At 39.3% G+C, this 15,242-nt stretch overlaps 1 protein-coding gene across 1 annotated transcript; it reads right to left on the minus strand.

The window, feature by feature from the left end:
• Positions 1–325: 325 nt before the first annotated feature.
• Positions 326–15,126, minus strand: LOC144060447 (actin-related protein 3). The gene is made up of 12 exons (XM_077580029.1): positions 14,916–15,126; positions 10,643–10,698; positions 10,247–10,371; positions 8,666–8,776; positions 7,714–7,809; positions 7,499–7,606; positions 6,830–6,973; positions 5,763–5,936; positions 3,640–3,732; positions 3,338–3,463; positions 2,835–2,918; positions 326–1,183 (listed from the first exon to the last, which is right to left on the minus strand). The coding sequence occupies exons 1-12, from the start codon at positions 14,957–14,959 to the stop codon at positions 1,088–1,090; spliced, it is 1,257 nt and encodes a 418-aa protein (XP_077436155.1). The 5' UTR covers positions 14,960–15,126; the 3' UTR covers positions 326–1,087.
• Positions 15,127–15,242: the final 116 nt, after the last annotated feature.

Raw genomic sequence — 15,242 nt, forward strand, 5'->3', positions numbered from 1 at the left:
ATTGTCAATGCAGCTTTTTCCACAATGACATTTTTTTTTCAATACCAAATCATATTGTTAGTGTTGTGGCTTCATAGACAACGACCTAGATCAAGCCAGCCATTTAATTGTGCCACAGCAAACTAGGAACTAACCAATATAGGAAAGTTTCTTCACCATATCAAATTAAGAACAGAGACCCAATCAGAGCAAAGCTTATTTACCTCTTGAATATTTTTTAATTTGTGAACAAAACAGACCATTCAAAATTTATTATTTTAAGCTTTATTTGGGCCTTATACCACAAAAGGAGGATGATTGAAAATAAAGTACAGGAAACTTCAGCTTTTATAAACCAATTCACGCCTTTATTAGAATGTAACAAGGCATTAAATACACAAATCCCATTCTTTGAAATAATTTGGTATTTAATAGTAATAAAAATAATGAAACAATACTGGTTTGACATTTGACTTCAACTGCATTATTGTTACCTAGAATGTCTTCTTTCCCTGCATCATAGAGGTGGAAACCTGCCACAGTCTTAAGTGAAAGCAGATGATTCAACACTTGAGAATTAGAGGACAGAACACACTGACACTCAAGTGAGAGACTATTGATTAAACTTTGGAAAATACTGTGCATCAAACCTGCGCCATCAGATGAAACAGTCAATTGTTATTTCTTAACCCTTGATATCATCCTGGACTTCCAATTAAAAAAGGCATGTGAACAAGTGCGTCTTACGGTACATTTGAAGATTGTAAGTAAAGACGCAAACTTAACAGAAGTACTTTCACCTTGAAGTTGCAACATTATTCAAGGACTCCACCAAACAGATATTCTCAACCATCCACACCATTCACTGCATGTGGCTTACAAGAAACAAAATATATATCAGCAAACCGTTTTGTAAAACTATTTCCCTCATTTTGAAAATAAACAAAAGGCAGAACGGGGAGGGGAGAAAAAAACAGTCAGGTGTCTCCTTTACTCTGTGCTGTTTCAAGAGCACCACCTCCTTGCACCTTTCCAACGTGTCCTTGACACAATTTAAACTCAGTCCCACAAACCTCCCTGTCACCCACCCCACTGCTGTTCCATTTAATTAAGACATGACCCCAAACACAGGATTGTGGCGACAGATGCTTGGCCCAATCTCTTCATAGTCCTTTTTGGTGTGGCAAACCTGGTAGAATTCAGGCTGTGGAACAACAAAGAAAAGGACGAGTTAAAACACACAAAAAATAGAAGCATTTAAAAAATTATATATAAAAATTTCCTGATTGTTTTTCCCTTGAGTCAAACTGTTGCAAACTATTTTGTAAACGCTTTAAAAATCCACAAGAATAAGGCTCAAGACAAATAGAAAGAAGAGGAGCCTGAAGCCTTTTTTATGATGACCTTCGACCAACCTCTCCAACACAAAAGTATGAAAAACGGGAGCAGTGATAAAGCAATGTAGCAAACACACAATGCTATACACTTGCAATTCAAACCTAACCTACCGGTACATCTTGCACTTAATGACACAAGCCAATAGTCGCTACTTTTTTGTAGGACAAGAGGTGCCCAACTTTACCACCTTAAGTAGCACTCCTAAAGGGCAACTCAACACCAAATCAACTTTTTCATTGTTTTGACATATTAGTGCATGCTTGTTGGAAAGCTTGAATTTGGGGGGACATCTGTGTTTGTCCTCTCTTTGGACGAGCACGGACTACCAATGTCACTTCCGTGAAATCGACGTAGTCGCTCTGGCACCCACTGGCTCAGTCTTGCTCCTCCTTAGTGCGTTGGAGTTGGAATAGTAGCATTTGCGAACATTATTATACCGATTTTAAGGTTGGTGATTTATTAGCATAGCATTCGGTTAGTTTATATAGCATAGCTTGTCGTGGTATAGAATTGATTTTGGGTTGAGGGGTGACTTGCACTTTATAATTAAAGTCCTCGAAATGAACACTCAAGAAATGAACAGAAAAATAGAAGGTACCATATTCAGGCAGTGGCAGGCATATCTGCTGTTGTCTACGCACATGAACAAAGACACTTTATTTGTAGTATGGACTAATTAGGAGAAAATTTGGATAATTTAGCACAGCACAGTAGTTAGTGAGATCGAGATCATTTATAAAAGAATAATCTTGTAAAAATAATAATGCTATTGCAACTAAGAGAGTGCATCTTTCCACACAAGACAATTTGATACGATTCAATACATGGGGTGAGACAGAATCCCATAATGCAACAATTTTAAAATGTAACAATTCGATTTGGTTTGTTAAATCAAAAAAAATTTGGGATTTGAATCAGTGTTTGTTACTCCCCTAATTACCCCCCCCCCCCCCCCAAAAAAAAAACATCTTTGCCCATCTAAATGGTACTTCATTTATTTTATTTTCCACCTTACAAGGCCCTCAAAGCGCTTTACATTCTGACTACTCATTCACTACTGATTACACAGCATCAGGAGCAACTGGGGATTCAGTGTCTTGCTCAAGGATACTTTGACACGGTCACAATGGCCTGGGTGAGTGTGCTGCTGAGTTCTGTAGTAATTAATTGTAAGGTTGAAATGCTCTTTTTGGGAAGACCAGGAAGCAAAAAGCATAGATTAGTGTCTCTGTTGGCCCGAGAGAGAAAGGGTTGGGCTCTGGCTCTGTTCTTCAAGTGATCTTTGCATAACTCATGCCCATAATCATGTACTGTAATTAGAACAAATTCATTCATCCATCCGTTCTATGTACCACTCATCAGTGAAATATGAACGTAGTTACAAAGTTCCAATCATGAGATATAAAGATCACATTCATCTAGCAGTGCCCGCAACTGCGCATTGTCTTGCTACTTACAGTTGACGCTAACATTGATCCTCCAAACCAGACAGCATATCTCTGCATATGATGAGTGATAACTTGGACATCAATTGGTTTGGGCTGCAGAGAGAAGAATTTTACACAATTCATACCCTACAAACCATGTAATAGACCAAGAGTGTGAGCGCAAGTTCCTTCTGGCAAAGCAAAATAGAATAGACCACATCAATGCAATTACCGGTACCGGTAATCTGTGCTTTGTACACAAATCATTCTACACATTCGCATACACATTTTACATAATCAGGCGCGACCCTCTAATTTAACATTAGTTATTTTGCATCTTTTCCAGCCTGGTACCAACGATCAAATCTGAAGGCATGATGACGATAGTTTATAATACGATGCAAGATCACAGGATTAAAATTAAAGGAAGTCTACAAACAAATTACCAAGACCAATGTTCTACACATTGATTCACCACTCAAATATTTGGGTTCTTTTTCGGTCACTGTTGTGATGAAGTACATGTTCCTCACCTTAAGTTTGCCTCCGCTGAGTTCTTCACTCATCTTTAGTCTGGCATCAACGGTCCTCTTTAAATCTCTCTGCATACGGCGACCAAAGTCTCTGAACATGGTGGAGCCTCCAGATAGAACAATGTTCTGAGAAAGGAAAAATTTATAAATCTTTGAATATCAAATCTAAAATGAGGTAATGGGTCAGTCAGCCAAAGAAAGATTTGTTGAAGAGTAACAATACCGTCTACCCCCCTTCTTCCTCACCATTCAACATGACTGATATGTAATTGTGTGGTATAGTGCAGTAAATGGCAGCTTACCTTATAGAGTGGACGCCTGACATCAATGGGGCAGTTCTGGATGACTTCGTCAACAACCTCAGATATAGGTTGGGTGAAGTCTGGGTTGGCAAACTAGGTTAGTAGTAAAAAAAAATGAAAACAAGATATTAGGTAAGTACAACAGTGTATTAGGGCCATGTATAAATATATTTTTTAGAGGACAGGGGCAATATTGCGAGAAAAAAACTGGAAAATTGCCACTTTAATTTGCGATTATAAAATGGCAAATTTGTGAGAAAAAAAAATCTTAAATTTGCAACTTTATAAAATGGCAGATTTACGAGAGAAAAAAACCTACGAGAAATACACATAGCGTACTTCTCGGATGTTTGTGCCAATACTTTTCGGTCGGGTTTTCACATAAGAAGATAGTAATGACTTTAACCATATGATGTTAAGCCTTCGCACTTTCAAGCGTTGGGTACTGCCAGCGACAAAGACGCCTCGCTTTGCGAAGGTCCACACCCTGAGGAGCAAGCATTTAAGTTAATTTGTCAAAAATGTATATTTACGTTTCCAGAACTATTATTTACACATTAATACCTTTTGCTATTTTTTTTTGTACAAGTTAAGTTGATGTGTTGAATCTACTGCTCTCTGTCATTCACTTACATTTACTTAAAGTATGCTAGTTTATGATTGGTTAGTGTTAGTCAGCTGATCTGGATCAGGAAGTGTTGTCGCTCTAGCTGTCGTGTATGACAAGTAAAGTTTAAATTAAGAATGAATCCGTCTCAATCCTGCCTTTTCATATAAATATTCATATATATTCATTATAAATAGTGTCCCATTAACCACCAACGAATCCTCACATTAGACTATAAGTACACTCACTACATGCATTTCTCGTAAGTTTCTGAGTTTTTTCTCTCGCAAATTTGCCACTTTTTCTCGAATTATTGCCCCCGCCTTCTAAAAAATATATATTTATATGTGACGCTAATACGCCGTCGTAGCTAAGGGACAAGAAGTTTAAGTCTACCTGTCTGCCTCTCTCTAACCACATGCCTACTCCGTATACAAACACAGTGCAGCTATTCTGGCTAGCAGGAGTCACATCTTGTCATATGTTGTTGTTCAGACCTGCCAGGTCTCTCAGATTGCGCACCATGAGTGCCAATCGGTTGCATCAAAAATAGTTTACTGATCCTTAGTGTGAAAGTAGTTTGTGTTACAGTAATTTCTGGACCATAAGGCGCACCTGACCATAAGCCGCGCTGGCTAAATTGGGGGAATACTAGAGTTTGTTACACATATAAAGCCACACCCGACTGTAAGCCGCAGGTGTTTTAATGTTACTGCACCAGGTTCCCGCTACTTTCTTTTCCATAGTGAGGCCACAAATTGTCTCGCTCTCGTTCTGTCTCTTTTACTGTATTTGGGCTCACTTGGTTTGTTTTGCTCTGCCTGAGGCTCTTGCGCTTCCTTTTTAAGTGCGCCCCCTTGAGGTCTGATGGATAAGCTGCACCGTTTTATTAGCCGAAGAGTTGAATGCAAGTGAAAAAAGTAGCGACGTGTAGTCCAGAAATTACTGCACTGAAAATCTGGTGTGATAGAGGACAATATGTGTGAGTGCATTTTTTCCTTAGTTAGACAGCTTCTTCTTCGGCTTGGTAGGCGAGCTAGTAAATTAGACGCTCAAAAACAGTTCTTGTGCGCTCAAAACACACTTTTGTGCTTCAAATGTCCTGACATGCTTGTGATTGTGGCACAAATCAAACACACGCACTATGCTGCATGGGGTCGGTTTTGCTTGCTGATATGTTTCTGTTGAATATTTTATCAAATGCATTTTGTATTCATATTGATCACTTGTATTTTGCGATACATACTGATATTGAGTTATCGGTGCTTTAATTTTGATGTATGTGTGTATGTGTACAAGTGAGAAAGCAACGACTTGTGTCTTTGCTGTTGCTAATATAGCAACATTGTTGGTATATTTAGCTACATTTCTAACCACGTTTGCAACTATTTGTCATGTCATTAACTGAACTCAATGTCGATCATAATCAATTTTGAGTGTTTTGGTTGTTGTGACTTTCAGCCAAAATAAAACTTGTTTGTGGTGTTTTTCTCTTTTTGTTTTTTCTTCAACTTACCTCTGGGTGAAAGAAGATCTCGGGTCCTAAAAACCTTTCGTATCCCACATCAATAGTGAACTCTTTCTTGTTGATGGCATTAACACCGGTGTATTGCTTAATCCACTTGGAGCCATCTGTGTCATACTTGTTAAACTCTTTGACAAGATCTGGGCACACGTAGCTGAACCGTTCCTAAAAGAGACATTATAAATAAACATACGAGTCTTACCATCACACAGGAAAACAAGAAGGCCAATTGAGTTACAGACATCATGTGACTATTTCTCTGCACTTTATTTTAAGACATCATACATTTGCAAAGTGTATTTAATTTTTGTGTATGTATAGCCTCAGTTTTTTCAATACTTTTGTTTGCCTCTTCTCATTGTGCCAGCTGGTCCACAACAGCTGTCAATCATTGTTAAAGTTTGCCGTTTACTCAAAGTGGCAGACGTGTTTTCTATGCTGCCAAAATGGATGCGCTAACGCCCATTTTGGGACGTGTGACGTCAACGTCAAGGTCAGCGGTTCTCTTTGCAGGAAACTATGCAACCATTTTAAAGCACACATCAGAGGTAATACCACTTTTACAACAATTAATTTGTACAATGTTCATCCCCAAGCTTTACACTCCTTATATGCATGTCTCTTACTATAGAAAAAAACTTCTAATAGTTAGTATAAGCCATAATTGAGAGCCCATTTAAGTTCACGGATAGCATTCCACTTTTGATTGGTGAACTTTTTTTATAATAATATACCCGTATAAGAGCGCTTAAAATGTTTTACCTTTGACAATCACGAGATTTCGATCCAAAAACGATAAATATTTCAGCCATACTGGAAAGGGTAACAAATTAATGTGAGGCTATACCAACTTTTATAGACAAGTGGTACTTTTTTATAGTCATGACGGAGAGTTGGGAGAAATTAAATATTTTCTTCTTCCTGGGGGGAAGAGAACTGGCTCCAACAACAAAAAAGTCGAAAGAACAAGAAACTGTGCAAGTGTCAAGCTAAGGTTGAAAAAATGATGGGTAATGTAAAAGACATCACAGCCCATTAAAGTCAAGATGAGGACAAACCTTGACTGCCTTGGCTGTCTCCAGTGACTGCTCTGGTGGGATGCCCACCTCTCTCTCTCTTAGAAGCTGCTGGGTGAAGTAAGTAATGTCTCGTCCTGCGATGGGAATGTGCTTTATACAGCTGCCAATAACATAACCTTCAGCCTAGAGGACAAGTAAAAATAAACATGAATAAATAAATGAAACAAAATTAGATTCAATTTAAAAATAAGGTCATGATATGCAAAATACAATTAAATTTTACACAGTGATGTCAATTACATTAGCGTATTGTCGTTGCAACTGCAAAACCACATATATTTTCTTTTATAGTTGAGTCAGTAAAGTAATAGCAATCTGTGTATTTTATGTGTACAAATCAAGATGATTGCTGTTAGCTTAAGGGAGCTTTCATTTGAAATAATAATGCCAGCACCAAAACACTTTATGGCTACAGTGATCAGTGATGGGGTGCCCCTTGCCTCTTGACTCCAGCTCCCCCAGGAGTCGTAACTAGATAAGCAGTAGAAAATGAATGGATAGAGGGATGTTACGAGTATATGATAGAAAACAAATGTAGAAGAAATTAGAACTATATTTGTGTGAGGCAGTGGGTGTGCACGAGTAAGAAGAAACCAATTGTGATGATTGTAATAGGTGTATGCTTGTCGCTCTACTCTTTACACTTACCACAGGGATGACGTGGGTTACACCATCACCACTGTCAATAACAGTGCCCGTCAATGTCCTCTCACCTACTTGCCTGGATGTCCAGGAGGCTGCGAGAGCAAGCACGGCCTAAATGGTAGGTCACACATGTTGGTATCATTACACCTACATTTAACATTCTGTAGTTGCACAGCATCTTTTTTGTACAAGGAGGGAATTAAGTATGTGGTTCTGACCTGAACTGCAATGTACAGTCCTGGTACATTGAAGGATTCAAACATGATCTCTGCTGTGTATTCTCGGTTTTCCGGTGTGTTCAGAGGAGGCTCTGTCTGTAAGTTTATGGAAAAACACAAACATTATGAGTAGAATAACAAGTGTGAGAGTGTGAATGTCACATATTGTCATGATCTGTGTACAGGTATACTGGATGTATATTGGATATTGTGCATTGAGTGCCTGGGTCAAGCTTTGTACAGGAGTCCCAACACAAGTCAAGTCAAAACATTTTGCAAAATGAAAAAGATGACAAGTTTATTTTATTTTTTTACTCAACACACATCAACAAATGTAGAATGTAGAATAATACAAAATGAGCCCTGAGAAATTATGAATAAGCCTTAAAATGTAAACATTTAATTTTTAGGTTTAGCTACGATCTAGATAATTGCTACTTGCATCATCAAAAGATGGCACAATTGATTGATGCTTTGGGTCTGCTGGCTACACGGTTCTGTGGGCAGCCTATGCATATCGAGCTTGCATCTAACATGCTTCATTTACGGGGCTGACATGTTCGGCTTAAAAAAAAAAGTCAGTCTTTCTGTGCCCGGAACCAGTCTGCAGGCCATTTGATACCGGGCCAAAGACCGTTGATTGGGGAGCTATTACTGAAATCTAGTTTATCTGTGTTTTGAATGTTTATGGATACAGATTGTTCAGTAAATGTAAATATAGTGATATTGAATGCAAGTCACTTGACAGTAGATAATAAATAGTAGTAAATAGACCAATAAAATGGATATCGGCAGTGTATTGGAATTGGCCATTAAGGATGTGTATTTTATATGAGCCTACACAGGCAGTAGGTTACTTTTTCATTTTGGTTGTAAAAGGTTCTAAGTTGACAATCATGTTTTCCATGATCCAAGATGCTAAGTCACTGCAGTGGACGATAAGTGTTCTCACAAGGAGGAAGTAGTGGTCTTCAGGTTCGGCCCTCAGGTACTTGAAGATGATTTGCTCCATGAAGCGTTCCATTAGGTCCCAGTCTTCCACAATCCCATGACGAATTGGCCACTATTGACATCCAATAATTGTAAGACAAAAGCAAAAATAAGAGAAATGACCCAGAACAATATTTTCCAACACTTATTAACTCTTTGACTGCCAAAACCGTTAAATAACGTTTAGTAAAATCCTACGGAGGAGCACCAAAGACGTTAACTCTTTCACTGCCACTGACGTTAAAAGACGTCAAGTAAAAACCTACGGAGGGCCGCCAATGACGTTAAAAGACGTCATCCAATTTTTTTTTTAAAAAAATTATGAAACGGGTGCAGGCAAGCCTTCCGCAGCTGTGGTGAAAGTTTCAAGCAGGTCTATTGAGCCTAATGACTATTTTTGGCCACTAGAGGGCAGCGATGACTCTCTTGACAAGATTGGGTGGGCGTCAGTAGAAGACGTGAGGCGGGGCTAGAGTGTTGAGGGGACAATGGCTGAAGAAGTCATAATGGCGGCCGCTTGCTAGCAGCTCACGGTCGAGCCGTTTTTTTCAAAGACATCGACCAACGATAAAGAGCACATTGATGACGACGATGATCATCATCGATGATGATGATGGTGACTCCGAGGTTGCCGGCGAAGTTGGAAGCGCTGATGCGGCGGCTATGACGACGTTATAAAGGTTCACGGGCGAGCGATGCTGACACCGGAAAACACAGAGCACAACGCTCAGGCGGACGTTCAATCGGACGACGAAGAGTGCCCCGAGTCCAATGCATATTCATCCGAGGAGTGTGTACAGTCTGCTACTTGCTATTTATTCCCCGGAAAAAAAGGCCGAAAAGAAAGTGTAACGTCTGCACGCGAAACGGACAAAGCGAAAGTGAAACTAATCTGTTGTGCGAATCCTGGTCCCTCTCCTTGCACGCAGGAGAGCGTTACAAAAAGAAAAACTGTATTTGAAACATCCACATAATTGTAAGTAGTACCACAGTTACACACATTTGTAAATAGTTTGCGAAATTGTTTTGTCAAATTGTTACACTGTTGAATGGAAATAAACGTATTTTGCAAACTAAAAACACTTTTTCATTGTTGGTGAAAGCGTTTTACAGAAGTAAAGCACTGTTTAGGTGTTTGTGGCATCTTTCATGGACAAAAAGAAGTGTACAATTCACTAGAGTGCATGAAATAACATCGTTTCACAAAAAGCTCTTTTTTTGTTTCAAAACAGAGCATTTCGGTGAAACTAACCATTTTCTATTGTTGATTACTGAAGAACGGAATTAGGTAGAAACAAACTTTTTTTCCTGATGAAAGATGATAGTTTAATCTTTCATTTGGTAGTATGTGTGTTTCCATAGTCCAAACACAACATTTTCTGTGGACCTTGAAAGATCAGTCAAAATGCTTAAATCGTCTGGCACTGGCGACATCCCGTTTCTGAAAACGTCTGGCAGTCAAAGAGTTAATTAATGTGTTAATGTATCCATTACATATATAAAGCCTACAAATTGTCTGAAAAAAACTGCCAGGGTCAGGTACCTTTGTAGAATATGTGGGCTTGTCCACAGCTTCATCTCCGATGAAGAAATCCAAGTCATCCACCCCCTTCATCATTCTCCGCTGAGCTTGGTCTCCAACCTTGGCTGACTCCTTGATGGCAATACCTGACAAGAAATTTTTAATTCACGCAGCCGGCAAATGATACACTTGTGATATTGTTACAGTGTCTGCTGCCTATTAAAAGCAGTTTTGTTTGAGACAAATGGAAAATAGACATGTATTCCACGACCATCATGATAGGTTCATAAAACTGTAAAGCATTCAAACTGTTGTGGCTCCTTGAAGTATTGAAACACTTCCAATTCTAAAAGGCACATTGTAGGCACTGTGAAATGCTGAACTGGTGTATGCTGAATCGAATAGTGCAAAACTCACATGATGGAACGATGAACTGTGGCTCTGTGTTGCCTGCATACCCCAGTTTGGTGTAACTGCAAAAGAAAAAGAATTCATACCCAAAATGAAAAGCAAACTAAGTCAGAATGTGAAGCCAGAGTAGTTTTCCCAATGAATTTCAAGTGATTTTTAAAGTGGTCTACTGGTTCGACTGCCAACAGAACGTCTTCTGAAAAAGCTATTCATGACTCAGCTGAAATGTAACGGAAATAAAATGCTTACATATGAATTTGATTCTGTAAAAACGGCTAAGATGAAACAAAATATGAGAAAAATACATATAAGCATCCTCGTTCAACAATCACTAGGCACATATTATGTTGCTCTCCTGTCTTTTTCAAGTAACTACTGTGTGTAGTGTGCTGCAAGGTACATGCCAACCAGCTGTACTACTGTCTTGGGAAAGCCCAGACATCCGGTTCTCCGGGCCAAGAAAGTGAAAGAAGTTGACCGCTGCCAAATGACTGTGGAAAATTTAATAGGCCACATCCTGGTCATAATATTGTCTACAGTGGAATCTAACAAACCTTCCATTTTGGAGTTCTACCAGTAACAGTGGTAGAAAAGTTTTGACTCACAATCTTCATCACCCATTAATAAACGACTAACTATTAACTAAAAACGACTAAAAATTTACACACACACAAATACTGGCTGGCACCTTTCACTGATTCCATTCACTTATAAAGAGTCTCTGGACCAATTGATAGCAAAGCACTGTATCCTGTAACAGACTATAACAGTACATTTCTCCACCACAGGTGCGCATGGTAGTTTCCACTTATCTTCAATTGTTACCCTTTATAGGTCTCGATTCCTAACTTTTACAAAAAACCTGACAATGTAATTAAAACATTTCTTGTCTCCAAAGATTATAGGTCATGATGCATAGGTGATATTTTTACAACGTATTTTTCCTTGAACTATAAGATAAGTTAATATTACTGTAACGGTTGCCTCATGTCAAAAACAAAAAAAACTGACTCATAGAAACAATATGTGGCAGCAGACATACTTCGGGCCTTCATACCATTGAACAGTCCCAGCTTGCCCGCCTCAACCTGCCTCAACAGGCTAGAACTACATAACAAATCTGAGAGGGGATATGTATGCAACGGATGGCTAAAGCTAACAGAAGTCGACTGAATTCCTGTGCTAGTGTTAATAATTGCATTTAACAACTTAGAACAGTTTAAGATACTACATTATTAGGATACTAGCTAGTCTACACTATCTTAACTAGTTCATTGCAGAAATTCCAAAAACATTACTTTTCATCTTCTCCTGAGACACTACCAATAATAGCCTCCCAAAATTTTGGATAGCCAGTCCACCGATGAGAGGTAGCAATACATTTTTGCCCCTTGAAACATTGCTTAAAATGATAAAATATTGGATACCAGGGGTGAAGAATCGCGATTCTCATTTAGTACAATTCAGAATCGATTTTAAATGTCCCTAAATCGATTTTATTTAAATTATTTTATACTGTCTTGCCTTTGTCTGTGTGCCTTTATTTGGAGCGCTGTTCAGGTTGTACCCGATTTGGCCACTTAGGGGCAGTGTGGTTCCACGTGGTCTAATACACTGTTAAGTTGTAGCCACATTAAAGAGTAGAAGGAAAAAGTCATAATCAAGTTATTCCAATAAAAGTCGTTTTTTGCAGTGTTTTTTTGAGTGATAAAAGTGTAGCGCATTAATTAGCATTAGCGATTCAGACTGGAGTGGATCATTACAATTCCTTGCACATCTATAGATTGAAGCAAAAATCATTGTCAATCAAATAATTTTGACTAAAAAATCATTCTTAACTCTTTGACTGCCAGACGTTTTCAAAAACGGGATGTCGCCAGTGCCAGCCGATTTAAGCATTTTGAGTGATCTTTCAAGGTCCACAGAAAATGTTGTGTTTGGACTATGGAAACACACATCCGACCAAATGAAAGATTGGACTCTCATCTTTCATCAGAAAAAAAAAGTTTGTTTCTACCTTATTCCGTTCTTCAGTAATCAACAATAGAAAATGGTTACTTTCACCGAAATTCTCTGTTTTTAAACAAAAAACGGAGAAAAAGAGTTTTTTGTGAAACGATGTTATTTCATGCACTCTAGTGAATTGTACACTTCTTTTTGTCCATGAATGATGCCACAAACACTTAAATAGTGCTTTACTTCTGTAAAACGCTTTCACCAACAATGAAAAAGTGTTTTTTGATTGCAAAATGCGTTTATTTCCATTCAACAGTGTAACAATTTGACAAAACAATTTCGCAAACTATTTACAAATGTGTGCAACTGTGGTATTACTTACAATTATGTGGATGTTTCAAATACAGTTTTTCTTTTTGTAACGCTCTCCTGCGTGCAAGGAGACGCCAGGACTCGCACAACAGTTTACTTTCACTTTCACATTGGTCCGTTTTGCGTGCAAACGTTACACTTTCTTGACGGCCTTTTTTTCCGGGGAATAAAAAGCAAGTAGCAGACTGTACACACTTCCTCCGATGAATATGCATTGGACTCGGGGCACTCTCCATCGTCCGATCGAACGTCCGCCTGTGCGTGCTCGGTTGCGCTCCGCGTTACGACACCGTCATAGCCGCCGCATCAGCGGTTCCAATTTCGCCGTCAAGCTCTGATTCACCTTCATCATCATCGTCATCAATGTACTCTTTTAGCGTTGGTCGATGCCTTTTGTCTTGTAAGTGTAGAGCTGCTTGCAAACGCTCGCCATTGCCCGTTCCCTCCTCCATCTAGCTCCATCTAACGTCTTCTACTGCCGCGTCAATGCTTTCCAACCACGGAGTCACCATCATCTTCATCATCGATAATGATCATCGTCATCAACAGTGTGCTCTTTTAGCGATGCTTTTGGTCTTTGAAAAAAACGGCTCTGGCGTTAGCTCCTCGCGACCGGCCGCCATTTTTCCTTTGTTTTCCATTCTGATCTCCTGCTCAACGCTCTAGCTCCGCCTCTACTGACGCCCACCCGATCTTGTCAAAAGAGAGTCATCGCTGCCCTCTAGGGGCCAAAAATAGTCATTAGGCTCACGAGACCTGCTTAAAACTTTCAGGATAGTTCCGCAAGCCTTCCCAGCACCCGTTTCAAAAAAAAAAAAAAAAAAATGGGAGGACGTCTTTTAACGTCTTTGGCGCTCCTCCGTAGGTTTTTGCAGAACGTCATTTAACGTCTTTGGCAGTAAAAGAGTTAATCGAAAATCCATTCTGAATCGAATTGCACACCCAAAAATCGGAATTGAATTAAATCGTGAGACATTCAAAGATTCCCACACCTACTGGATACGTATTTTCAGAGGCCCTATTATTCTTAACTTCTATAAAAGTGGGTCGTGCCCTTGTAATAACAGCTGAAAATCACTGGTAGAAAACAGCCTGCAGTAGAGGGCGGCTGTTTTGTTTTCATTTTAAATATGCAATGTGACGAGTTCCTAATTTCAAGCCTCCCCATGAAAACAATAAAAATCTAAGATTGTAGATTCTTGGAAACGTTATTATCTTTGCACAAATTAACTAATAATAAATAACAGATAGCCAAGTAATGCACACGACACATTTCTAAAATGACATGAACAGTCCAACAATGTAAGAGCAAAATGTTGAATAAACGCAAAAATGACTACAACAGGGTTTGTTTCCTTTCATTTTCAGAAGAAAACGCCATATTACTTTCGACAAAACGTTTGAGAAATCATCAAAAAGCCCATACAGCAATAAATAACCATATATGGGCTAAAACAAATGAATGAGGAAGTGTGTGCTGAGAAGGCCGCTGTACTGCGCATGCTCATATAGAGCAAAGGCATGGGCACTAGCTTGGAAAAAAAGCGTTTGAAGAACAGCTACATTTTGGTTTCTATATGATCAAAGAGTACGTACCAATAAAGGAAGGCGAAATGAATTTAACTGATGCAAGATAACAATTTTCTTTCAGGTTTGGGTCTAACGATATTATTATAAACACAATGAAATCTACCCGACAATGTACGACAGGAAGAAACACTGTCGTAAATCGCCAGAGACATAGACAAACAAGCAAATGTATTGAACACACGAAAGCCCATCGAGCAGGCTAACAGATTTAGATTATATTAACTATACCGTTACTAATTTGGCTTGTTGGCTAACCAGGAGGATAATTATACGCGCATACACGCCCCGTTATTGCTGCCGCTATAGACAGCGTCTTTCCCTTGCAAACACTCGGGCCCTTGTGCAGAACAGAACATCTTACCCTGTACCGCAGTCAACTACACACGCCGGTAGCCGTCCAGCCATCTTTCCCCAAGTTTTTGCTATGTAGAAAGGGTAAGATGACGTCTAGCAGGCTGTGTCAGCAGACGAACCCGACCGGCGAGTTGTTCACAGGCGGTACCCCAAGCCCAGCCTGTACAGCGTTCCCACTTTCCACTTCCGCACTCTGCTTGTGTGGGGGTAGGCAAGGAGAGGCAAGATGGCGGAGGCCGGCCGAGTGAAGCAAGACGCAAGCAGGGTCATATCGCTGTCAATCATCGCGAAGAGAAATACATGTTTTGCTATTGTTTTATTTTTAAATAATAAT

This window comes from Vanacampus margaritifer, chromosome 11, assembly GCF_051991255.1.
Source record: "Vanacampus margaritifer isolate UIUO_Vmar chromosome 11, RoL_Vmar_1.0, whole genome shotgun sequence".
Lineage (NCBI taxonomy): Eukaryota > Metazoa > Chordata > Actinopteri > Syngnathiformes > Syngnathidae > Vanacampus > Vanacampus margaritifer.